The sequence below is a fragment of the Gekko japonicus genome, unplaced genomic scaffold, assembly GCF_001447785.1.
Source record: "Gekko japonicus isolate JY-2015 unplaced genomic scaffold, Gekko_japonicus_V1.1 scaffold5, whole genome shotgun sequence".
Taxonomy (NCBI): Eukaryota; Metazoa; Chordata; class Lepidosauria; order Squamata; family Gekkonidae; genus Gekko; species Gekko japonicus.
Window position 1 is genome coordinate 492,746 of NW_015168652.1, and position 27,621 is coordinate 520,366.

The 27,621-nt window shown below is 42.9% G+C and overlaps 1 protein-coding gene across 1 annotated transcript in view; it reads left to right on the forward strand.

The window, feature by feature from the left end:
- Positions 1-27,621, forward strand: part of SRPK2 (SRSF protein kinase 2) — a 250,312-nt gene that overhangs the window by 141,992 nt on the left and 80,699 nt on the right. Inside the window, exon 4 of the mRNA XM_015415056.1 lies at positions 25,501-25,655. Coding sequence (XP_015270542.1) covers positions 25,501-25,655 — 155 coding nt within the window. The remainder of the gene's footprint in view (positions 1-25,500; positions 25,656-27,621) is intronic.

Sequence of the window (27,621 nt, forward strand, 5' to 3'; positions counted from 1 at the left end):
TGAAACTCCTCAGCCCCCTCCCCCCCCCCCAGCGTTCTGTGCCTGCGCCGGGAAGTGAGGGACCGGGCGAGCGCATGGTGCAGGGTGGAGGCGGCGGGGCGCGTGGCTGGGCCGGCTCGGCCCCGTTCCCTGAAAACGGCCGAGGCCCGGAGTCCGACGGGGCCAGCGGCGGAGTCTTGTCGACGGGGTGAGCAGCAGAGGAGAGCGGGCAGCGGCAAGGAAGAAGCTGCGCTGTGTTCCCCAGAGGCTCGCTCTCCTGGTCCCTCTCCCGGGCAGGCGCGCGCAAGAAGGGGCGTCCGGATGAGGGGGAGGGAGGACTGGGGAGTGGCTCTTCCCTCCCTCCCTCCGTGGCCAGTTGGGACGGCTCCTGCTGCCTTCGCAGAACGAAGCAGCGACCGCGGGGGGGGCTCGTTCTGTCCGCGCGGAGCTCCAACAGGGGTGGGGCTGAAAAAGGCGGCGAGGGTGGGGTGGTCACTGGCCAGTACTTTTCAAGCGGGCCTGGAAACTCACTGGCAACCAGTGTCAATTAAACAGACAAAAAGTAATATTCCCCTGCCAAAAGTCAAGTAGAGGCGTTTTGGCGCCTTGGCAATTCCTGGGCGCACTTCAAGTAGTATCGGTAAGTTCAGTTCAGAAGCAGGATGAATTACAAACAGAAAGCCCCTCAAAAAAACTACAGCTCCCAGGATTCCCATAGGAGAAAGAACAGGTTTAACAGCAGGTATTAGCTAAGGTGCAGAGCAGGCACAGTATGCATGCGCAGTATGCATGGGATGGGAACAAATCAAGGCAGAGAGAACTTCCCAGAAGCGGCTGCCTGGCCACCACTGCCGATACAAGGCAGGAAGGAGGAGGAGGATCTTTGAGCCTCCTCTCTTCCATCCATCCAGTTCTGCAGTTCAGCAACGTAACAACTGAAGGCCTCCTTTCTGGACACCGGGTCCTTGCGGCAACACACAAAGCAACCCACGGGCACATAGTCCAGCACACAAGACAAACGCCTCTTGTGCCAAGACAAGGAGCTTCTGGAGTAGGAGAGCTTCCCCCCCCCCCTTCCAAAGGCAGCAACAACAAATCATTTCCCAGGAAGATCTTACCAACGAAACCAGAATTGGATTTACTACCTTGTAAGAGCGGATCCCTCGGCTAAGGAGGTTTAAAAAACAACAACAACCCAAGCGGGGCCTGAAAAGGGGGGGGTGCCTCGGCAGGCGACGGAGGGCTCTGCAGGTACCTTACCTCCCTGCTGCTTGGTCCGACTGATGGCTGCTGGGAGCAGGGGGCGGGGCTTATGTCCCTGCCCCCTGGGCTTCTGACTGGCAGAGCTCAGTACCGGCGAGCTCAGGAACCGACCCCTGCCGGGAAGCATGAAGAGGGGTGGCCGGGGCTGCTGGGAGCAGGGGGCGGGGCTGTGTAATGTCCCCCCCCCCCCCCCTTGCCTGGTCACTCCCGGAGCGGGGCTCCGGAGCGCTCCCCCTCCATGAGACCTCTGGATTTATTATGATTGATTTATACTTTGATTTTGTCTGCCAAAAACATCTTCATGAGAAAACATTGTTAGCTGTGGAAGATTTGGACCAGCAGGGAAGTACCTAGCCAACTGCCGTCCATCATGGATGGCAGCTTAAAATACATTGGGTCAACCCTCACCCGTAATAGAAGTAGCACTTATAGCTATGTGAAAGGAATTCTCTCAGTGGCCATTGTTTGTCAACCACAGCAGTATTTCCAGCCTTCAAGCATTTGTTTCTGTCAGTAAAATGTAGGGGGAGAGAGCATGTCAGGCCTGACAGCAGCCACTGGACAACTTGACACCATGCAACTTGCATAACTCATGCAGGCCCAGCTGCTTGCTACTGCTCAACAGCTGCTGCCCCATGAAGTGTTGTGTAGTGGTTAGTGTTCCAGACAAAGATTTGGGAGACCCAGGTTTGAACCTGAGTTGGGAAATACCTGGAGATTTTTGGGGTGAAGCCTGAGCAGTGGGTATTGCCTTCTGACACACTTCTAGTGATGTCAGGGGGTGTGGCATATGCATGTGAGTTATGCTAATGAGCTCCTGCACCTCTTTTTCTACGAAATGACCCCTGCCACTATGTATTTCTCTCTGCACCACTTACTTCTCTGTAAAATGTAAATTTCTCCTTTGCAGAAATAATGTAAATTTCTCCTTTGTTAAATAGAAGTAATATGCTAATAAGGCTGCATAATGACTTAGTATTACTGTTATATTTGCAATCAGTATAACCTTCCCAGTGGTACATCGTGGATAACAAATAGCAATTTGTGGAACAAGACAGTTGGGTTTGCTCTGTCAAGTGCTGTTATACATCTCGGCACAGACAAATTTTCAAGAACCCTAGCATGGCATCTCTTTGTTTTTGTTAAAGTGATACTCTTGACATTTGGAAGTATCCAGTTTGGAGGGTTATGGTCACCTGGTGCAGGATAGGGAGATTAATCAAGTGATTGGAGTATAGGACTTCTCTCGAGTGACTATAGTTACAGCATACAGCTTTCTAAAAAAATGCAGGACAGGGAAAGTTAACAGAACTGTTGGCTCATTTGTGTAGTAGTTGAGTAGTGTAGTTACTCCTGTTGGGTCCATCATGCATTTGTATTAAGAACTTTACAAGAGAATTATGGAGTGTGCCTGTAAAAAAAAAAATGAAGGAGCTGAGGGCATGAACATTGGGATACATTGGACCTGCCTCATTGTGAGAGTGGGTCTAGCCAAGCTATTGAGCTGCTGCGGCTTTTCTTAGGTTTAGAGGGAAGTGAGTGGAAAGAGGTGTCCTTCTGGAAAGTATTTATATGAAATTCCATGGACCAGTGTTTCCTAACCTGTGGGTTGGGACCCAAAATGGGTCTTGAAACCTCTGAAAGTGGGTTGCAGGCCAGTCCTTTCTAATGGCTGTTCTGGCTCTTGGCATTATTCTTTCTCTTGTCCTCCTTATCAACGTCTAACATCCTTGCTTTCCACCTTCCTTTGTGACAGTAATGGGGGGATCTGTCAGGTTTCATGGTAGTAGCTGGAAGGAGGGGGGGAGCCTGTAGAGCTGGCAGGAGCTGTTCAGTGCTAGGGGAGGAGAGAAAAGGGCATATGTGTATGTGGGCTTTGTATTGCCGCTGTTCCTTTAACCGTCTCACCTCTTTCCCCCGCCTCTCCAGTGCCTCACTGCCCTCTACCTTCTGTGAGAAACGTACCACACCAAGCTCCTTACAGCCAACCCCTCTGCCTCTATCTGCCATCTTTATCCATCTCCTTAATCCCTCCCCCAAGTGCATCACCTCAGTCTTCACTCTGGCTCATCTGGCAGAGGAAGAGGACATGACAAGGAGAGGTTCCTGCTCTCAGGTGGTTGACCTTGGGAAGAGGGAGTCTTGTAAACTCTCTAATTGGAAGTCAGGACTCTTTGTTGTAATACCTTCTCCCCCATGAGTGTGACATGTTCATGGATAGACTTGGTTGCTGTAATGGAGACCTCTTGATTTCCCTACTTGTACAATTAGGAATGTGTGGGTTGATTTTTTCCTATTATCACTGATAAAAGTCTACACTTCAGTCATTCTGAAGGTTGTTAAAGGTGGTATAATGTTAGGTGGTACACAGTTTTGAGCAAACAGCTGTTGAGTAGCATCTGTGCTCCTGTGCATGGTGGTTCTTACCCAGTGTTAGAGGAACCATGCCTGTCTTCTAATTTTAGATGGCAACTAGGGGTCCTTTCACAGCCTGTACCATGCTAAGCCCATTGCACTGTACTGAGGTTGAAAACTAGGCCATTTTATAGTAATTTACCCACATTGATATTTCCGCTTTGTAGAGAAAAGAACATAGTTCAGTTCAGTTTTATTGCATAGGGCCAATGGCCATTGCAAGCAGTAGAAAATAATATACCATAAAATATAGTACAGTAATATTAGATTAAGACACTATAAAGTTTTTCTGTCACATTGCTGAGGCTTAGGTTGGCCAGGATTATACTGGGACAGGCTATTTATTTATTTTAATTTTATTAGTTTTATATACCTGGCACAGCTCTTCAAGATCTGGGCTTCCACATATGCAGAGGTGCTGAGCAACTGGTGTTTGGGTATAGCGGCCTTCAAGCATAGCTGTTTGCATTGTTTGAAAGCGAATGGATGTAAAAGCTGAGCATAATTTTAAAAAGGAAATCTTGGACAGATATTGTGCCCTAAGATGATCCAATTGGGTTGATGTATACCAGGTTGATATTATTATTATTTTGATACCGAAACGTGACAAAGATAAAACGGATCCAAAGTCCTATAGACCGATCTCGTTGTTAAACGTGGACTACAAAATATTCGCTGCAGCTGTTGCATCGCGTTTACAACTCATCGTAGCAAATTATATAAACATAGACCAGTCTGGATTCATTCCATCCAGGGACATTGCGGACAATATCCGAAAAACAATAGACATCATTCAATATTGTAAACAAAAACTAGCGCAAAGCTCGGTTTTGATGGCAATTGACATTGAGAAGGCTTTTGATTCGCTCGAGATACCCTTTTTAAAATCCTTAATAGACCTCATGAATTTTGGTCCTATTTTTCAGAATACAGTTCAAGCAATATATACAAAACCCATGGCGAGGTTATTAATAAATGGTGATCAATCACAAGAGTTCACACTGTTCAGAGGTACTAGACAGGGGTGTCCCCTGTCCCCCATCTTGTTTGTGCTGGCTCTTGAGCCCCTGGCCTGCGATTTGAGATCTAATAAAGACTTCGACGGCGTTCTAATTGAGAATAAGCAACACAAGATTAGTTTATTTGCTGACGATGTAATATTGTATGTTAGAAACCCCGCCACGTCTCTAATAGCGATTCAAAAATCTCTCCACAAGTTTGCTAAGGTTACAGGCCTGAGGGTGAACCACAATAAGACTATGATGTACCCTATCAAGGTAACTTTACAGGAAGAGCAAAAGATCAAGGCATCTTTTCACTACCAATGGGTTCAGGATCATTTTCGATATTTAGGGATAGAAATTCCCCTGGATCTCATGAAGCTCATTCAAATAAATCACATGGAGACTCGCAAGGAAGTTAAACAAGATATGAGTGTTTGGAACACAAAACCCCTGTCGTGGCTTGATAGAATAGCAATTGTGAGAGCCTTCATACTTCCTAAATACCTCTTTCTTTTTAGGATGCTACCATTAGGTATCCCGGCTCAAATGGTCAAGTCTTGGCAAAGGGATCTTAACTCATTTATATGGAGCGGAAAACCGGCAAGGATAGCATATCGTACGATGAGTACACCGAGACGGGAGGGAGGTCTAGCGATTCCCGACCTCGAAAGCTATAGAAAAGCTGCAATTTTGGCAGCCACTGTACGCCATTATCACGACACGGACGTCTTAGATTGGAGAACCATTGAAGAAGCTAGTCTTTCTGAAGTTTCTTTTCAGGAATTACTGTGGCACAAAACCTATAAAGTCGTTGAGAATAAAACTAAAAATATCTTTACAAAAGCGGCTCTTAAAACGTGGTATGACATCAAGCCTAAATTAATCTCCAAATGCTCCATACTCAGCACTTTTACTCGACAATCTTGGTTTAAACCTGCGGAGCGTCCACGCACCTTTGAAACTTGGAGAGCTAAAAAAATAAACAAAATACAAGATGTAGTCCACGATGGGGCAATGAGACTGAAAAGTGAACTAGAGGCCAAACATCATACATCACTCAACTGGTGTGAGTACTTACAAATTCAGAACTTGGTTTTTTCGACAGAGTTTTCTGCAATAAAGAAGGCGCAACTCACGGGACTAGAAAAACTTCTGGAAAAACCACCACCAAAAAAAGGTCTTTTAGCAAAGCTTTATAAAATCATTATCTCCACTCAAATCCCTAACCAACACAATTACCAGAGAGCTTGGAATGCAGACCTTAGGACTCAATTGTCAGAAGAACAATGGGAGGAAATATGGCGTTCCCAAAAAGCCATGTCAAGAACTCTTGGGATCCAGGAAGCGAATCTGAAAATTTTGACCAGATGGTACCTGACCCCCGCAAAGTTAACTCACATCTATCCATCGAGATCCCCATATTGTTGGAAGAAATGTGGTCTAAAGGCAGATTTCTTTCACAATTGGTGGTCCTGTAAAGTAATACAAAAATTCTGGGCATTAATAGGTACCAATATCAATAAGTTACTCAATATAAACTTACCCTTATCTCCAGAATTGATGCTCCTTCACCTCTGGCCGCAAGTCCGTCCACCTGAAAGAACGAAGAAGTTAGTTAACTTGCTGATAGTTGCCGCGCAAATGACAATAGCTAAAAATTGGAAAAACAAAAACGCACCGACTCTTACCCAATGGATCAACAAAATTTGGGACATATTCATGCTGGAAAATCTTTCAATACACGACTCTGTAATCAAAAATGAGTGTGAATTCTATAAACCTCTAAATATCTGGAACCCTATTTTAGGGAGAATAGCCCTGGATAACTTCGAATGGGAAAACATAGTGGAAGCAAAATTTAAGATAATGCTATATAACTGAATTTGGTTGTAGTTGGTAGCTCTGACTTCAAAGAAGAAAGTGAATGTGATTAAACGTTTGAAGTTTGATCAATGTTTAACGGGATCTAGTTACCATTGATGTTTGTTAAGTTTATGTATTATATTGTATTGAAAAAATTTCAATAAAAATATTGGGGAAAAAAATGTATACCAGGTTGAAAATTAGGCAAGGGCTTCTAGTACAACTTGCCTGTCTAAAGCAGCATTATGTATGTATATTTGCGCCTTACCAATAAAGTCAGCCTGAAAAGCTCCTCGGACAAGATCTAGCAAATTGTATATTTGAAGGAGTTTGTTATAATTGCATTGCCATTTAGAATCTTTTAGACTTATAGACTTATAGAGAAACAAATGCTTGAAAGATGATCTGCTGGGGCTCTCTTCAGTTGTGCCAGAAGTTAAAAAGGGCAGAGCTGAGGTATTTGGAGGTGGTGCTAATAACCTTTTCAAGAACATATTCTGCCATGTGTGATGAATACAACCAATTGTGCTCTCAGTAACCAAGATGTGTCCTGATGGTTACTACAGCAAGTAAAGGGGACGAGAGGAAAAGAAGAGGGTGGTAAAAGGCTGAAATATAACTTTCATGTGCAAAGACTGTGCACTTTTAAATGCCAGTTTGCTTGGGGGCAACTATGTATTTTCTGCAATGTTTGTTGTTTTCTCATAACCATCTATTCCCTCTAAGCTCCACAGTGTTCTGAGCAGAATTTCTACCTTGTGAGTGAAAAAACTAGTAGCATTAAAGTTGTGAGCAAGTCTATGTTTGACTATTGCATAAATTATTTTTAGAAGATTATTTCCATAACCTTGTAAAAAATCTCAGAATGAATTATTTTACATTATATTTAAGTTATATTTTAAGAATAATTTGAACATTATAAGAGAAAACAGAATCAAGTCAAATTTCATTACACAAAATGGTGTCTCTACAGGGCTAGACCAGGCCACCGGAGAACAGGTCTATCTGCCCCTTTCCACTATATGGGTAGACCTGACTTCCGGAGAACAGGTCTACCCGCCCCAGTCCTCTGTATTGGTAGGCCTGGATTCTGGAGAAGAAGTCTACCCACCCCTTCCCACTGTATTGGTAGACCTGGCCTTTGGAGAACAGATAACCCACCCCAGTCCACTATATTGGTAGACCTGAACTGTTGCCCTGCGCTGAGCCTTAAAAAACATACCAGCACGGGGGGGGGGGGGGGCGCGTGGTCAACTTTGGTTGTTTTTAGTGAAATACGACAACCAGCTGTACAGGTCAAGTATAACAGAGGAGGAACCAGCACTGTCAGAACCCTGCCTAATCTAACAAACTGGAAGTTGCTTAAATGTTATCAACCTGCCCAAACTACTTATTTATTCAGATATTTATATCCCACTTTTCCCTGTGACTCAAGGCAGCTTACAGATCGTACTGAAAAGCATAATGGGGTGTGCAAAAAAATCATTTTTTTCTGGCTCAATTATAGCCTTTGGGGACCATTATAGTCAATGGGTCTCATAGACTATAATGGAGAATTGATCCAGAAGTATCTGGGGCTCTGCCTCCCCCTGTTTTTTGAGGTAGGGGCACCAGATTTGCAGCATAGCTACTGGTGCGTCTCCTCAACCTCCCCTCCAGTTTCAAAAGATTGGACCAGGGGATCCAATTCTGTGGGCCCCAGAAGGAGGTGACCCCATCCTCCATTGTTTGTGAGCTGAAGCAGAAATCCTCTGAGCTGGCCTCTGAAATGTTGTACACCGGCTCCCCCTAGTGCAACTTAGAGGGACCTGTGATTGAGACCCGTGCTCACGCCTGGAATGTATAGATTGTTCCTCTTCTCTCCACCTATGCCCTATTACAGGTAAAAACCAGTTTGGTGTAGTAGTTAAGTGCGCAGACTCTAATCTGGGAGAATCGGGTTTGATTCCCCACTCCTCCACTTGCACCTGCTGGATGACCTTGGGCAAGCCATGGTTCTAGCACAGCTGTTCTTGAAAGAGAGCAGTTTCTGTCAGAGCTCTCTCAGCCCCACCTACCTCACAGAGTGTCTGTTGTGGGGAGGGGAAGGGAAAGGAGTTTGTAAGCCGCTCTACGACTCCTTTGGGTAGTGAAGGGCGGGGTATAAATCCAATCTCTTCTTCTTCTAAAAACTTTGTTTAAATGCCACACATTCACATGCATCCCCTTCAACTGTGGTTTCTGCACCATTTTCACCCCTAGGTGATCACCCCTAGGTGATCCATAGTCCATGGTGCTGACGATCCCTGCAGACGTCTTCAACTCTCTGCAGTGGTGGTTGAATGACAACAATCTACTTTGTGAGATACCCTTTCAGTTGCCTTCTCCCAACATGATTTCAAGAACGGATGCATCACTCTGGTATTGGGGAGCTCATTGTGATTCCCTTGTAACACAGGCTACCTGATTGGCTGCCGACAGTACCCTTCACATTAACTGCCTAAAACATATGGCAGTCCGTTGTGCATTGAAGTCCTTCCTGCTCAGTCTGCAGGGGCATCATGTACGGGGGCATCATGTATGGTGTTGGAGAGACTTTACTGACTGAGTCGATGAGGAGAGAAGGTCCTGAACAAGTGACTGTATGTTGTTTGCCCTGTATGGCCATGGACAACATGGCCACTGTTTATTACATCAACAAGCAGGGGGGCACAGTGTCCACCAGACTTTGCAAATACACTTCAACTCTGTGGAATTGGTGTATAAGAAACAAAATCCACCTTACTGCAGTGCATGTTCCCAGTGTGACAAATACCTAAGCAGACTTCCTCAACAGATCCCACTCGGACGACCATGAGTGGTCCCTGAACTCCATCTATTTGTTGCCAGTTTTTTGATCATTTGGTCATCCCTAGGTAGAAGTCTTCACAACCAGCCAGAATGCAACATGCCCAACCTTCTACAGCTGGGGCGCTCCAACCCAAGGATCACTAGAAGACGCCGTTTTACACCACTGGAGCAGGATGCTGTTCTTCATGTTCCCAATGTTTCAAAACATTTGTGCTTAATTTTCATTATAGTTCCTTCTTGCTTTACTGTGTTCCACTGTTTCAAGAGTGAAGTCTTGAAGTACCTCGATTCTGTATAAGTTGTTGTTGTTGTTCAGTCGCACAGTCGAGTCCAACTCTTCGCGACCCCATGGACCAGATCATGCCAGGCCTTCCTGTCTTCCGCCGTCCTCTGAAGTTTGCTCAATTTCATGTTCGTTGCATCTATGACACTGTCTAACCATCTCATCCTTTGCCGTCCCCATCTTCTTTGACCTTAAATCTTTATATATCACCCTTCAACTTTTCATATATATTAATCATCCATTTTAAATGAACAGAAGATGCTCATCAGCTCTAGAATCTAGTCTAGGCACTATCCAGAGAAAATTTCTGAAGTATAATATGCATCTTCAGGCAAATTAGACTTTTGTTAAGGGTCTTATATTAATTTGAGTGGTTTATCTCATATGTAGATATGTTTTTAGGACTTCTAGTTTTTTTTCTTTTGTAAATGTGCTTTTAATGCTTACTAAAAAGTCAGGGATTAAAAATACACAACCGTTTTGTTGTTGTTTTCTCCCATTTTGGAGAACTTTGTCTTCTAAAATATTAGCATCTGTAGTATGATAAGAATCCTATCTCTAGTCTGATAAGAATCCCTATTCAGCTGGGGGGGGTGTTAATTGTTCTGAACTTGTGAATGAACTCAAGTTTAGCAATCGTGCTGTTGTAATTTCCCTGTGAAGTTTCTGTGTTTGAGGACTGCTACTCTTAGGTCAGCAATAGAATGACCTGGAAGATTAAAGTTCTCCTAATGGTTCTTGAGTGTTGCATTTTTTAATGTTGAATTTATGTCCACTTATTTTTTTTGTGTAGGGACTGACCTATTTGTCTGATGTAGAGTGGAAGGGTGTTGCTGGTATTTGATGGCATATATAATGTTGAAAGATGAACAAGTGAATGAACCTGAGATGCTATGGCTGGTGTTAGAACCAGTTACGTTGTCGGAGTGGATAATGGGGACAGAGCTGACATCTTGGGTTGTTGCAGACCTTGGCCCCAGAGTCCAAGTCTGTGTTTGGAAGGTAAGAAGTTGTTTAAGGTTAGGAGGCTGTCTTTGGGCAAGAAAAGGTTTGCTTTCCAATGCTTGTGAAAGAGAAGTATCATTGTCCAGTATAGGTTGTAGGTTGTTAATAATGTGTTGAACTGGTTTAAGCTGAGAGTTGTATGTGACCACCAGGGGTGTTCTGTTGTTATTTTGTTTGGGCGCTCTCTCTCTCTCTCTCTCTCTCTCTCTCTCTCTCTCTCTCTCTCGTACTGCTCATATGGCTATCACCTTAAGTAGTAGGTTACCCCGTGGAATCATTCTGGCTTTGTTGGTCTGTTTCCTTACTACATCAGGTGGGTACTGTAATTCCAAGAATGTCTGTCGTAGATCCTGCAGGGGAGATCAGAACAGATGCAGCTGTAGCGTAGAGCTTGTACACAATAGATACATTCGGTGTGTTTACGATGGTGACTGGAGGCATGTAGATATGTTTGGCAATCAATAGGTTTCCAGTATAAAGTGGCTTTTATGTTTCCATTCATTTGTACAGTGGTGTCTAGAAAGCGTATTTCTCGTGTGGACTGGTTCATGATCAGGTTGATGGCAAGGTGGAAATTGCTGAAAGCCTGGTGAAATTTCTCCAGTGCTTCTTTTCCAAGTGATGATAATGTCATCAGTAAATCTCAGGTGCAAGAGGGGTGTTCATGAACAGGAGCTACGAAAGTGCTGTTTCAGGTTAGCCATGAAAATGTTGGCATATTGTGTGCCATGTGGGTGCCAGAGACTGTGCCATTAATCTGACGGACTAAATCTTCCCCAAATCTGAAGTTAGTTGTGGATGAGGACAAACTGGCAGAGCGTGGTTGCAAGGTCAGCCATGGTGGTGTTTTCACCCCACCACCCCATGATAGAAGTCTTATGGCCCAACCTAAGCTGGTTCCTGCGTGGGAAGCCTGAGCATACTTTGGAAGGTTCCAAGCCAATGTTGCTTGCTAATTCAAAGCATGCTTCTACTGTTTTTGTGCCCTTTACTTTCCTCCCTGATGCCTTAACTCTCTCCCTGCTCAGCTAGCCAAGGCTATGATGCCTTGTGCCAGAGAAGAGTGAGAATTCAGCAAGGGAATTAAAGGTGCTCAGGCTACCTGCTCTTAGCTGGCAAGCAGCATTGTGAAACCCAGACCTGTAGCTACATTGAAGCATTCTGAGGCCCGGCCCCCCAACTTCCCCACCTGTCAGCAGCCCCACAGGCTCCATCCTAGGCTGGCGGCTGAATCAGGCCGAATCAATTTCGGCCAGCAGAAAGACTCCCGCGTGTCAATTTCGGCAGTACCAGCCGATTGGGGAGTCTTTCCGCCAGCCGAACATCAATTTCGGCCCCATTATATCCTATGTGCCATTGAAGTCAATGGCGAAAACATAGGATATATTCTAGGGGTATGGAGGGGAGGTGGTTTGAGGGAGAGGCTCCAAACATGCAGGGTAGCTGCTGGAGCCTCTCCCCAAGATACCCACCATGTTTCAAGAACATTGGACCGGGGGTCCAATTCTATGGGCCCCCAAACAGGTTGCCCCCATCCCCTCCATTGTTCTCTATGGTGGGGAAAAAGTAACATTTTGCAAATACAATAATAATTTATATATTTTAGATAGCAGACCTTTCTGGCTTCTCTCTCTTTCCTTAAAAAGTTATTCTAGAGTAGTTAGAGGCATTTCCCATTTTCTCATTATTCCTAATGATTCTAAAATATGTCTAATTTGATAATAGTTTAACCAATATATTTTTTCCTTCAAGCTCGCCTCTATCTGTAGTTTGGAGAGAATTTGGCCATTCGATACAAAAATCCACCAATCTAGCAAAACCTTTGGAATACCAGTGTCCAAAAGGAGAATTACCAAGTTTTATTCTCGGGGACTTATAAGACCAAATTTTTTTACCAATAAAGATCACCATTTAGATATCAATTTACTAGGAATAGGTATAGGCAAAGCATGAAATATGAACAAATATTTAGGTAGAATAAAACTCTTAATTATTTGCAATCTATCAATTTGTGAAAAACTTTGTTTATGCAAGTTTTTTAGTTGGGTTTCAATTTCTTTATGAAGGGCTTCAAAGTTAACCTGGATCAAATCACTAAGGTCAAGTTTGGCTGGAATTTGAACCCCAAGATATCTCCATTTGACTTCCTTCCAAGGAAACAAGAACTGGGAACCTAGTTGTTCTTTTGTTTCTCTAAGGATGTTAATAGGAACCATGAATGACTTATTTAGATTAATCTTCAAACCAGAGAAAGCATGAAACTGAGTAAAAATATCAAATAATGTTGGAATAGAATTTTTTAGATCTGAAACAAACAAAATTAGATCATCAGCATATAAACTGATTTTATTCTCCACAGTGCTTATTTTAATCCCTTCAGCTCATCCATGTTCCTTAATTATAGTAGCTAGGGGTTCTATTATTAATGCAAACAAGAGCGGGGACATCGGGCAACCCTGTCTTGTTCCTTTAGAAAGAGGGAAAGAATCACTTACAAAGTTGTTAATTTGTAATTTTGCAGTCGGAGAGGCATACAGAGCATTGATCAATTTCTTAAACTTTGGGCCAAAGTCCATACCTTCTAACACAGAATAAAGAAACAGAAATTCCACACTATTGAAAACCTTTTCCAGGTCAATCAATAAGAGTGCTGCTTCATGTGATTGTGATTGGGAAAAAGCTATAATATTTAACAGCCATCTAATATTATCCATAATATTGGATGAACCCAGTTTGGTCAGGGTTTATATAGTTGGTAATTATGCTCTGAAGTCTTTTAGCAAGCACCTTGGAGAAAAATTTATAATCATTATTAAAGAGAGAAATTGGCCAATATGAGGCAGGGGACATCCTATCTTTATCCTCTTTTGAAATAGTAATAATAACAGCCTCATTCCAAGTTAAGGGCATTTCCCCAGAGTCCATTATTTTGTTACATAAGCGGGTGAAAAAAGGTGTCAAGTCTTTGGAAAAGGTCTTTAAAAATTCCACCGTAAAACCATCCTGACCCAGCACTGTATTAGGTCTCATTTGTGATAAATTATGCTTTTCAATTTATTGATCGCTCTTTCCCACATACCTGCGGGCTCAGAGCGATTTACAGTTACTCTTGAGACAGTTGGACTAACAATATTTGTGGGATTTGTACCTCCTTCAATGAAATCGGTTTCTCCAATAGCTCTCTATGTTGTTTAGATTTTTTAAATACATTTTTGCTGTTCTAAAAATTTTTTATTTTATCTACTGAAGGAAATGACGAAGTATACAAAGAGGTATAATATTCTAAAAAATATTGAGTTATTTTCATAGAAGTTTGTATGTTACCCTTGTAATCTTTGATAGCAAAAATTTGCCTGTCTTCACGCTTTTTTCCCACCCTCCAAGCCAACAACTTTAATGATTTTGGGGTCTTCTACCATTGCATCTGCTTTACAGATAATATCCCTTGATTACTGCTGACCGTGCTGGTCCTCTGGTAAGGTCTATTACCTCAGGGTCTTTAGAGCTAGAGTCAGGATGTTACATGGTGAAGGATTGTGCCCAATGAAATTTTCCTTGGGAATGATTCAGTGGATAGGTTTTATTCAGGCCTATTTTGATTGCATATTTTAGTCAGAAAGGGAATGTACCTCCAAGTCAGTTTGGCTGGTACTTGGCTCATGAGTTAGTTGTTTGTTTTCCTTGGAAGGTACCTTCTTTCGATGAATTATGTAGTCTGGATTTTGTAAGATAGTCTGTATGGTTACTGTGATAGAGAGGAATTAAGAATTAAATATGATAAAATAAAAATCGTAGTCTGCCGTAATAAAAGAATCAAGTACAGAGGGACTGTTAATGCTTACAAAATAGAACAATGTCCCTTCTTTAAATACCTAGGCATAGTACTTCGTGAGTCTTTGTCTTGGCAGGAACATTTTAATGCCACCTTATCCACTGTGCATCATACACTGGGTGTTTCCTTAATATTTTTCCTTTCAAAAGGTGGCCAGCTAAGAGCTCCAGCCTTAAGTAATCCCGGGCAAAGTTATCATGCAACTTTTGATTGGGGCTGAAATATGGGAATGGAATGAGAAAGTTCTCGGCCAGCTCAAAATTATTTGGAATAACTTATTAAGGAAAATCTTGTGTCTCCCTCAGGGAACCTGTGCTGCACACTTAAGATTAGAAGTCAGTCCACCCTCTATTACAACTAGAGTCTGCTTGAAACTGTTAAAATACTAAAGATACTTGATAGTATTTCCAAAGACCATCTGGTAAAATATTGTTTTTGGTACTACAGGAAAGGGAACCAGTGGTCCAACTTGCTGTCTCCCATCTTGCAGATCTACTCCTTGTCTTCCTTAAAGGCTGTAAAGTCTTGGGACTCAAATTAAATTTGTATTTGGCTTTTTGAAAAAGTTTCTCCTCGAGACATCAATATGGTCCGGCAATCCAAATTCTTTCTGTGGTATCCGCGGATTAAGAAAAACAAATTCTTCTCCTGGTATTTAGTTGATGTCTCTAGTATTGCATTAAGAAAGGTGTTTAATTAATATTACTTGATGTATGGCCAGAGTCTCCTCCCCCAAAACAAATGAAAGAAACAATCTCTTTATTATTGGCTGCTAGTTGGAAATCAGACTCAGGCCCGTCGTTAGACCTGTGGTATGATAAGCTTTGGATGCAATTTATTATGGGGAAAATAGCGGATGGCACAGCTAATCACACTAACAAGGATTATCAAACACCGTTTGTATGTAAGTGGTTTCCAATAATTCAGTTTCTTTCAGAAAAGGAAGTGGTTCCCTCTTTTGCTGATGATAAACACTGGCTTTGCTTCTGAATATAGAATTGTTTAAAGTAACATATAGACTAAAGCTACTAACCTATCAGTGAACTGAAGTTAGTAGTAAGATAGGTGCTTTGTTAATGAGCATAATGATACCTCCTTAAGTATTTAGAAAATGTTAACAAACGATTGCTGTTATTCCTTTTGCTCTGCTCATCATATTGTTTTTATATTCTTATATTGTTACATGTTGAAAACCTTGAATAAACCTTTGTTTATTAAAAACAAAGGTGTTTTCCAGTGCATGTTTCAAACTATGCCATCTGTATAATTTGAACAGGGCAGATTTCAGAAAATATCTGTGGAACAATGCCTCTGTCCTTGTGGTTTTAATCAGGTGGAAGATATTGTATACTATGTTTTATATTGCTAATTTTATGGATGCATTCAAAACAAACTGGCTCAGATTAGGAATGTATTAATTTTTGTTGGTTGATGCTATTCCTTTTGTTACCTTTTATTATCAATAAATATGAAGAAAGTAGCACCTGGTAATTCTTCAAGAATATTAGCTAAATTGTAATTTCATGTCATTTTATTGATAGTTTATTCTGTTGTATTTTTTTTTGCTGTTGTAGTCTGAAACGTCTAAGTTTTACTCTACTATATAATAATCCCCTTTTGTTGTGATGGGTATGCTGATATATGATGGTGGGGTATTATGGCCTATGGCTACAACAACAATAAACAATAAACTCTCTTATGTTCGTCTGTGTGGCTGCTACTTAATAGATGACCCTGATTTGGGGCAAGAAATCTGATTTAGATAGCATTTTGGTCTTCTAACTCTCTTGATCTGTGATCTTGCTGGGATGGGAGTCACAGCTAGGAGATTCAACTTGCTACCTCCTGAACATAGAACAATGTCCATATTTCACATTAATACCTATTAAAGATGAAATGCTACAATTTTATTAATGTGGTCTGGAGATGTGAAGGCCTTTGAGTTCCCCCAGTTTTTTAGTTTTTCCAATAAAAATTTTCAAGAGCAGTGACAAATATTCTAGTAAAATATGTTTTGTAATGTTAAATGCCTCTTAAAACAAGGTTTTAATCACTCAGATGTATAGAACAAAGAATTTTGTGTAAATATCTGCAGCATTAGAAAATAACAAGTGGGGGAGCCACAAGGACTTGCAAGGGCATCTCATTTTCCGCTCCCCCACTATTTCCTCTTTCCCTCTTCCTGTAAACTCCCATATTCTCATTCCCTGCTTCAGTCTCTCCTTCCTACCCACCCATTAAACAAATTACCTTTCATCTGTCCCCATCTTCAGCTATACTGATTATTTATTAACTTCATTTATACCCTACCTTTCTCCACAATGGGGACCCAAGCAGCTTTTATCACCCTCCTCTCCTCCATTTTATCTTTACAACAAATCTGTGAGGTAGATTAGGCAGAGTGTGTGTGACTGCCAAGGTAAATCAGTGAGCTTCTGTGGCAGAGTGGGGATTTGAACCTGGGTCTCCCGGATCCTAGTTTGATACTCTGATCAATACATCACACTGGTTTTCATGGGGTGGCTGCTCTTGAGCAGGAGGAAGCAGCTGGACATGGGTGAATCATGCAGATCATGTGGTAGCAATTTGTTTGGTGGGTGCTGGTGGGCTTGGTCCAGATAGCTCTCCCTCAGAGGCCAAAACAACCCTGGAATGGGTCCTTCCCCCGCATCCTGCTATTTACTGACACAAACCAGTACTGTTCTGGTTGCCTAGTAACAGCCACCAAAGAGCATTTGTTTCTTAAAGCTATAGGCATTGCTGCTATTGTTTTGAGGGTTAACCCCCAAATGAAAAGTTTTAAAAGAAATGGGTGTGCCACAACATTTTATGCTTTGATGCACAGTCTCTATCCTGGACAAGAGGCTGGTACAGCGTGGATCTTGGCCTTCCCCCCCCCCCCCCCCCCCCCCCCCCCCCCCCCCCCCCCCCGTCACCAGACCTGGCTGCCAACAGAGAAGGTAGGTGGGATGACTGTGCTTTTACACTCTTGTTTTGTGGGGACACACATACATTCTCTCTGTCCCCCCTTTATAATTTTAACAAAGTTAAATTTACAACAAACAATACAACACATTCTATATCAGATATCTCCTACAAACAAGGTTTAAAAAATGGATATTTGGTTCAACATCTTTGTGACTACAAATAAAGCTAAGAAATGGAAACCATAACACTTCAATGTATAAGAGTCATTTTCTTCTTCATGTGTTAACATAGAAATTTTTATCATGCACACATAAATCACATACTTTAATAAGCCAGTCATGGGTTGAGGGAAGTACCTCTGTCTTCCAAGTCCTAGCCAATACTGCTTTATCTGCTGTACATAAAATTGCAATTAATTCCTGCTTCTGCTTAGATATATCATCCAAATATTGAGCAACTCTGCTATGAATAGAATGTCACATGCCATAATCTCGTACATCTAAGCGTGAATATGACGTCAGAAGGATTCCACCCTGCCACATGCCCACCAACAGTGCCAAAATGTTCCCACCTCCCCACAACATTTCCAACATTTAGCAGAATTAGAAGGCCTCATTCGATTGATGGTATTGTCTGGGAGCCAATGGGAGAGAGGAGTAGTTACCTCTTCTATTTATTCTGTCCATCCCCCCCCTCCCACGGCTGCCATGGGTCCAAAATACTCCGTGTTAGTTGACTGGAAAACTAATCAATATTCTAAAGAAAATAAATGCATAATGCCACATATAAAGGTAAAGGTAAAGGTTCCCTTGCTCGAAAGCCAGTCGAATCCGACTCTAGGGTTGCGGTGCTCATCTCCGTTTCAAAGCCGAAGAGCCAGCGCTGTCCGAAGACGTTTCCGTGGTCATGTGGCCGGCATGACTAAACACTGAGGCGCACGGAACGCTGTTACCTTCCCACGGAAGTGGTACCTATTTATCTACTTGCAATTTCTTGCTTTCGAACTGCTAGGTTGACAGGAGCTGGAACTAGAGACAGGAGCTCACCCTGTCTTGCGGCACCCGGGTCTTGAACCACTGAACTACTGACCTTCCACAGCCTGCAGTTCAGCGTCTTAACCACTTGAGCCACCGCAGCTCCCCAAATGCCACATATAGCACATTATTTTCTGCTGTCTGATTTTTATCTCGGTGGGTGGATGCATGGATAGGTTTTATACCCCCGCAGCCACTCTTGCAGGATCTCAAGCTTGACTGGGTTGTGCACCCTTCCCAGAGGTGCCCCCATTTGTCCTCTTGGTGGCCCCAACATCCCCCCCAGCAGGCTGACTTTGGTGCCTCTCCTGCAATTGTGTCTGAACTTGCACGGCTTCCTTGTGCACTTCCCCAAGGCGTTGAAGTCCCAGCAGACAAGATGGGTTGAGCCCACTGCTTATTCCCAGCTCCTCGCCTGGCTTCAACATGTGACCATGCTACCAGGTGGCCACTATCGACATACCTTCCTGAAATGGCTACAGTGGGGCCCGTGCATTGAGACCAGAGCTGCTGGAGCTCCCAGTCCTGAGGCAACAAGGTTTCCAACACTACTTGCATGTGGAACTAATCATAATGCAGCCAAACGGCCTTGGAGTACTCCTTGTATGCCTTGTGTACAAGGTCCTGATACTTCACTAGCGCCAGCCCTGAGCCTGGGTGAACCTGCATCACCACACCCATGTAAATGGTGTAAGTGGACAGCCACTTGTTGAAGTTCTTATCAATTTGCCCCCACCCACCTATGAACCTCAATACCCCACCCCTGGGATGGGGAGTGCCATGTATGCACTATCTGGCAACCCATCTATGGTGGGACCTGGTCCTCCGGTACCTGTGTACTCACCCATCCCTTGCTGTTTTGCCAGCACATCTCCTGTTCCTCCTTCCACAGACTGGGGCTCTGTGTCATCCTTGGATTCTTTTAGCTGAGCCAACCTAGCTTAAAGGTCCCACAACTCCGTTTCCAGGAGTTTCCTTCTCCATGGCCTAGATCTTTGCTGCCACATCCTGGATAGAGGAACCATTCTCATCCTCAGAGGACAAGATGGCTAGTGGCACCCACTTGGGCACCCACCTGGCCAGGCCCCCTTCTTCTGCATAGCCTTGGCTGGCATGCGTGCTCCTGGCCACAAAAGGAAACAAAAATGATTAACAATAAACCACAACTCTTACCACCATAAATGAGCCAAGAGTGTTATCTGGGAACCAGCCTCTAGGCCTGGGCCCACAGACCCTAAACCCCTGTCATTGGCTGGCCCACCTAAACCAACCCCCAGGGCCCAATGGTCCCTAAGGCACCCTAAAAAAATAAGTCAGGTATGAAAAAATACAGATGTGTGCTAGATGCCCACAGAACAATACAACAACAGATGAGACAATATTCACGCCATAACATATTTAGTGTGGGTCCATTTGACTTTGGCAGCAGCATCAGTATGTTTGGAAATAAGGGAGGAGACCTTGCCCAGATTGTCTAACAGAAAAGTAAATTAATGAAAGTGTCTACTTGAATGTGAGATTTGTTCCTGAGGAAAGACCAGAGGTCTGAAACACTTAGATATCCAGAAAGAGCGGTGACTGAAAGAGATACACGGATTGATTGTATTTGGAGCAGACTGCTGTTGTGAATTTGTACAAGGACACAAGACTTTTATAAGTATATATATTGTGAGAGACTGGAGCAGACTATGTGAATTTTTATTGACCTTTGTATTTTTTCTATGAAGGAATATGTTGTTTGTTATTTACCAGACACTAAATATGTTATGGCTTTAATATAGTCTCATCTGTTGTTCTGTGGGCATCTAGCACGCGTCTGTATTTTTTTCATGTTTTGGAACTGTGTGTTATTTCTTTGGATTGTTTTACCCTAAAATAATAAGCCCATGCCCAGGTGATGTCGTTGCTCTGCATGTCCCTAACAGTAGGTGGGGGGAAGGGAGGGCCCACCACTGACCACGCTGCCCTGTCACCAGCTTTGGGGTGGGGGGAAGGCCAGATCAAGCCCTCATCCGCAGATCAGGGGGGCTGCTTAAGCCTTAGGTCACGTGTGGCTATGTCAAGAGTGGGAGAGCCAGGCGACTGTCCCTGCTGCTGTTGCCGGGCAACTTCCCCCAGCCGCCTACCAGCCCTGTGACCATAGTACAGTCAGCTGGGCCAGTGTGCAATCAGCTAGGCAAGAGGGGCAGAAGGGAGCTGAAGGGTCAAACAGCCATTCTGCTGGGCTTGCAGCTAGTCACCCAGGCCTTGACCTGCACCAGCAGGCAGGTAGGAGGGAGGGGGCAGTCAGAGGGAGGCTGCTACTGTTGCTGCTGGTCACCCTGGGCTCTGTGCCCATCATTGGATTCCCCCTGGCCTGGCAGGCCCTCCCTGTACCCTTTCCCCCAGGAGGAACTTCAAACCTCATCTGCGTATGCATGCTTGCTGCTTCTGCTGCCTCTGCTGGACCCTGTAGCACTGGAGGAAGTTGTCACTGCTACCAGCCAGCTGGAAGGCATGCAGTGTGGTCCCCCAAAGCTCAGCAGTGCAGCTCCTTCCTTGTCTGAGCTCACACTGGGCTGAACTGAATGACAAATGGTTGCCAACACTAGACCTGGCCAGCAAGCCAACCCCCAGTTGGCCAGCGCTCCCATGCTGAGCCCTGATAGGCTCTCCCACCCTGTGATTCCTCCACGGAGGTGGGGGTAGGCAAACGCTGTTGCCTGCTCAATGGGCTGGCACTGGTCATAGACGTATACAAGAAAAAGTAATCTTAAAATTGTCTAAATCCCACTTATCTTCTCTGTCTTTTCTAACAGGGCCTGTAAAGTGGAGCTGTTTCGCCAGGCTTTTGATTGAGGCGGCGGATGTTCAACCATTCTGGCCTCCCCTGTTTGTGGCCCCTCTCCCAGTTTCTGCTGACAGATAATATTATTGGGCACTGGAGCACCTATATTCACCTGATATGAGCCATGGGGTTTGATGTTATTGTTTATTGTGCCATCGATTGTTTTATTGCTTTTACTGTTTAATGTTTTACTACATGTTGTAAGCTGCCCTGAGCCCATGCGTGAGAGAGGGCGGGGTATAAATTGAATGAATGAATGAATAAATAAATAAATAAATAAAACATATCTGTTGCACTGTTTTATACTTCCTGTACCGACTGGAAATAAGAATGATTTCCTTAAATTTTTGGGCGGGGGGAGCAAAGGTTAGGATACAGCCATGTCCTGAGGCAAATCCTGTTCTCCAGTTCGTACCGTGTGTCAGGGTGAATGAGAAGCATGATGTCTTACAACTGCTAGACCTTGTACCAAGAATATGGCAGAATAGGCCAGCCAATGAAAACCTTAATTCGGTATTTATACCAGGATTTTACTTTGATTTTAACATGGTTTTTACTAATGCAGATACCCAAATTAGTGAAAAGTGTTCTTTGTAGCGGTAAATACCATACTGGAATCATACTTCATTGTGCAAGAGAAACCATAGCTATTGATTCAGACCAAACTACTTCTTGTATTTTCATGGATGGACCTTGATATAAATATTTGAGAATAAATTTATTTAAATACTGTTGCCAAATATCTGTACAAATGTATTTGAAGATAGATTATAAGCAGCAATAAAATACTGTCTAATGTTTGAGAACTGATACCATTATTTTAAAGCCATGGGGAAAACATGGGGGAGTGGAAATAAAACTTGAAAAATATATAGCACTTCCTTATTGGTGGATAATCCGTACTCACTCAATGCAAGTGGTCAATGAATTTAGATATTTGGGGAATGTCTTCAGGTCAGATGTATCTTGATCTAAGTATATTTGGGAGTATAATGTATGCACTACTGTTCTATAATTAATATTTTTGGCTTTTTTTCCCTATGAGGAGCTGTTTTAATGAGTGAACTATTCTTGTAGAGCAGCAAAAAAAAATTAGTACGTGAAGGTGAATTGTGTAAATAGAAGACCTGATTAAATAAATCTTCTGTAAATCTCTCTCTCTCTCTCTCTCTCTCTCTCTCTCTCTCTCTCTCTCTCTCTCTCTCACACACACACACACACACACACACACACACACACACACACAAAAAGATATGGTTTTCAGGTCCAGTTGAATTACTTCAGAGTTCTTTTTTTGTAAAATTCTTGTCTTATTTCCACATATAGCTTATTCAGTTGTGTGCTTGAACTGGGTCTCCCAAAAATTGCTACTTTGATTTGGAAAACCATAATCCATTATAAATATAGGCTGCGGTCACACGCAACATTAGCCACGCAAGAGATACGGAAGACAAGCGGAGTTTCCGGTCGCGATCTCACCAGCACATCTGGGAAGCGTAGCGCTTCCGTGGCACAACTGAGGCTTCCTGCCGAAAAAGCGCAGCAAAAAACTAGTACCTTGGAGGTACTAGTTTCCAGAAACTGCGGGGCAAGGGCGGGCGTCTGATCGCGTTTCCGGTGGTATCCGGCGCCCGCCCATGTCCCCTTGCGGAAAAGGGGTTTTTTTTCCCCACGTCTCCGTGGATGCGCACACGCACCCAACGGAGCATGCGCATTCGTAGTGTACACAAAAAAAGACAACCAGTTCGCCGTAGTGTACACAAAAAAAGAAAACCAGTTCATTGCGCGCAGGCGTGTGTTGTGATCGGCACCTCTCCCTTGCCATGGAACCTCCACAGTACCTCCACAGAACCTCCACAGTAGGTCTGATCGCTTTACTGCATGTTAGTTTGCCCCGGGGCAAACAGCCACACTTCTCCTCTGCAGTTTCCTGCCCGTGTGACAGAGGCCATAGGCTACTTAATGGTGAGAACCTTCCAGAGCATACTTAATTGGCAGCTTGAGAGTGCTGTTGGTCCTGGTGGAATAAAACCATAGATTTCAAAATTGCACAAATGGCTCCTTTAAGGTCTTCGACTTCTTTAGTAGAGAAGGAAAGAATGTTGATTATTAAGAAGGTTTTTAAACAAGAATGGAATCTGTTACTTTCAAGATGTCAAATGGAAATGTTCCCCACTCTGAGTTTTTGCATGGCTTTTGTAAAGCCTGTGTGGTTGATGTGGCTAAATTTTTCTCTGCTTTTGTTCTTCATTCTTAAATGTTTTTCTTGGTGCATGGCTTATGGGCTGTTAACCCTGAATAAAGTACATTACATCCTTCAGTTACAACATTTGGCCAACATCTTGTACTAGGGTCTATGTTGATTCCTGTGCTTCTGTCTTGGCCCTCTGGTTTGTTCAGTTTCAGTTTTCCTGGCTGAATGTGTATTATTTGCTAGCTTGGTATGAATGATAAAAATTCATGAATAGAAAAACTAAACTGTGCTATGAAAATTAATAGTAATATTTGGGAATTCACATACTGAAGGACTGCCTCTCTCTCTGTGAGTCCATGCGTAACATTGTTTACTTTGGCCCACTGCAGGTGGCACATACTGCTGCTGTTTGCTTGAGAGCATTTTCTGTTGATGCTTCTGGGGGACCTCTGTCTCCATTCTGTCAGAAAGCTTGCAAGGCCATCTATGCCTGAAAGGAAGGATCGTTGAAATACAGTTGTTTACTGAGGCCTCTGTTTTTAAGCAAAGTATATGAATGGTTTTGTGTGCTAAATTTTGCTTGTAGTTTGTGCATAGATTTTTTATCCTGTTTTAGTGTAACCTGCCTTAAGCTTAATAGAAAGGCAGGATAATAAATTTTTCAAAATTAATTATAAGCCTATAAACTTCTGTAAGACAGTTTTATGTGCTATTACTTTCAGTGGTATTTGCACTCAGGGCTGCCAGACCCCCCCCCCCCTCCAATCCTGGTATTGCACAGGAAATGCTGTCATCACACTAGCAACATCTAGGGCTGCCAAGTGGGGGCGGGTGGCAGGTAAACTTCCACTTCGGAGGCCCAATTTCTGCCGGTGCGGAATCGGGCCCCGGGGGGAACTCCGCCCCGGCGTGCGCGTCACCTGGAAGCGACGCAGGCACGCTGGGGGCGGGGCCATGGCCATACAAGGGAAAACCCTATGGTTTTCCCTTGTATGGCTATGGCCCCGCCCCCAGCGTGCCTGCGTCACTTCCGGGTGACGCACGCACGCACACACACGATGCCGGCTGGGAGCCCCCCGCTCCCGGCGAAGAATCACTTGGCAACCCTAGCAACATCTGGGTGACGCTCTGGTATTTGGGCAAAGACTCTATGGTAGAAGCCATTTTTTCCATAGAGTTTTGTCCAGCTATCAGTGTTGCAGCATTGTCATGGTGTGATGACATCACTTCCGGTGTGATGCCAGTGATGTGTCTGGGCCTTCCTTTTTTTCCTGGTCAGTCTCCCCTGCCAGTTGCCAGGAGGGACCTGGCAACTCTATTTGAACTATGGGTGTTTTCTTGGGGAGGGGGGATGCGGTTTTCTTGTATTATGTATGGCTTTAACTTAGAAATGTAAGATTGAGCCACAAGAGAAAAGCAGAGTAGAAATAAAAACAAAAGCGGTAGCTATTTTTCTGATGCATTGGGTTGGGTCCAGCCATTTTTCCTGCTGGAAGAAAAGGAGGAGGTCTCTTTTGACCACCATATAGACTATGCTAGGGGTTATAAGACTTGCATGGACAAAAGCTGCATGTGATAGGGATTATAGTAAGTAGAGAAATCAGGTGAGATTGCCTGGAAAAAGCTGGATGGATCAAACCCTTGTTCAAAACATAGGACCAGTTTCTCCAAATAATTTTTTTCTTCTCCCAGTTGACCTTATGCTGCTTTACTTACCATTTTTCTGAGCTAAGGGTTTTCTGTTGATATCTTATTGTTTTCTAGCAGAAATCTTTTCTAGATATTCTTTCATGATTGCCTTGCACGGTTGACAGCTTTCTCCAATAGTGAGCATCCTCTGAATTTAAGTTTTTTAATTCTTGAACTAATATTTGGATTTTTTTTAGAGTTTCTTGGATTCTGAACCACTGGAAGGTAACCATGTTTAGTCTCCATAGCCTACATAACTAAGTTGTCTAAAAAGTCAAGAGAATAGTTGTTGCAGAATCAAAAAGGAATTTGAGCAACCATTTTTTCAACTCAGTATATGACTTTGTATTTGTAGGCCAGAGCCTCAACAAAAAGTTCCCTCTGCACCACCACCTCCTCCACCACCACCTCCACCTCCACCTTTGCCAGAGCCATCACCACCAGAACCTGAAGAGGAAATTTTGGGATCAGACGATGAAGAGCAAGAAGATCCTGCAGATTATTGCAAAGGTTAGTATGTGTGAACAATGTAACCATGATGATTGCCACTTGATGTGCTATAATTTAGAAGACCTCAAACTTTTAAATTGGAAATATCCTATAAATCAAAATAATTTAACCCTCCTTAGCTAGATGATACAAAAACTTGCAGTTTTTAGCCATTTCACATCATGAAATGGACAGCAGACATGGCAAGGCACATACCATTTTGTCAGGTTATTCAAAGGTGGTGGCGGGGGGGGGGTGATATTTTTAAAAATCTGGCATTAAGTATAATATAGCTGCAGTTGTCCTCCTCATTTCAGTAGACTTGGCCTTTTCCATGCAGGCTCCAAGGCAAAGGTTCTGGAGTGTTGGAATGAACAGGAGAATGATTTGGCAAAAGAGATTAGGTAGTTCCTCATTGGTGATGGGACTCAGCTAGGAAGCTGTCAGTTGCTAACATCTGCTTTTTATAAATACACTGGTCCTGTATAGCTTATCCTATGGTTCACATCCAGTGGATAAAATCTAATTCAGTGAATATTGAACAGCCTACTCAGTTTGTTTTCAAGAAAATTTAACCTAGTCTTATTTGATTCACCTTTATCACTGTACCGCTATGTGGTGCTGTGGTACATTTTGTCTATAAGGGTCCCTTGATCTTCAGCATAGGACTTTAGGGGAGGGCAGTTGGGGGAAGGGAAAGGCAGGAAAAATCCTGTCTCTGAGCTTTCTGCTTGCACTTCCCATAGAATCCAGCACACTGCCTTGACAGAGGATGAACTTGTACAGCGTGCAAGCATTTATATTCCTGCTGTATGGTACAATGAGCTGTTTCATCTTTAGGTTTCATTAATTTTCTATCACATCATGTGTTTAGAGGTCATTCTAAAATTACCTCAGAAAATCACATGTGCAATGGAAATTCTTTGCTATTACAGACCAGCTCTCATTCACTGTGGAGATGTCTCCCATTCACCCACTTCACAAAAGAACAGAATTTCCAACAATCATGTGAAACTATCCAGCTGTGAATACCAGTACTTTTAGAGATTACTCTTCCAGACTATTCTTGATTGTATTTTTCCTCAGGAACATTTAGTCGTGTTACACCTTATTATTTTTTGCATAGCACTGAATTGCATGATAGATTTTTATGATCTCAGCATAATTTTTCTGTCAGCATCTATTTAAAGAAACATCACTTTCAAGTTACAAATGTTGGTGTATTTTCCCACACAGAACAAGCTTTCATTAAGGCCTTGGCTTTTTTTTTTGTCAATTTTTTTTAAATTTAGGATATAAACATTCATAATCAACATTAATTTTTTTATATTTGTCCCTTTCATACCCTACCCACCTCCCTTTTCCCCTCCCTAATATATGGCTTCCCACAGTGCTTCGACCTCCTGCCCATCTCTTTATTAATTTTTACAACAACAATTTTCTTTTTGTAATTCACTAGGTAACTATTATTTCACTATAGTAATTAATTTTTAACATCCTATCTCCCAAGCATTCTATGATTAATAATTATTAAAACTAAACAAATTGTCTTTTACTTCCCAATACTTTTATAAGTATTCTTTTAGATCCTTCCAGTCATTATAGAAATTTTCTGCTTCCATATTATTCAACTTTCTTGTCAGTTTGTCCATTTCAACTGAAAATAATAATTTTTTAATCCAATCTTCAATCTTCGGGACTTTTTGCTGTTTCCAATTCTGAGCATACGTCATTCTTGCTGTAGTTATCATATACCACATCAGAGTTCTCTTTGATACATTAACCTCTTCCATTTTTAGTCCCAAAAGTAGTATTTCTGGTTCCTTTTTAAATGTACATTTCGTGATCTTTTCCATCTCTGCATGGATCTCACTCCAAAATTTCTTTGCTTTTTCGCATGCACCACATATGGTAAAAAGAGCCCTTCACTTTTTTACACTTCCAACATTTGTTAGACATATTGATATTCATATTAGCAATCTTTTTC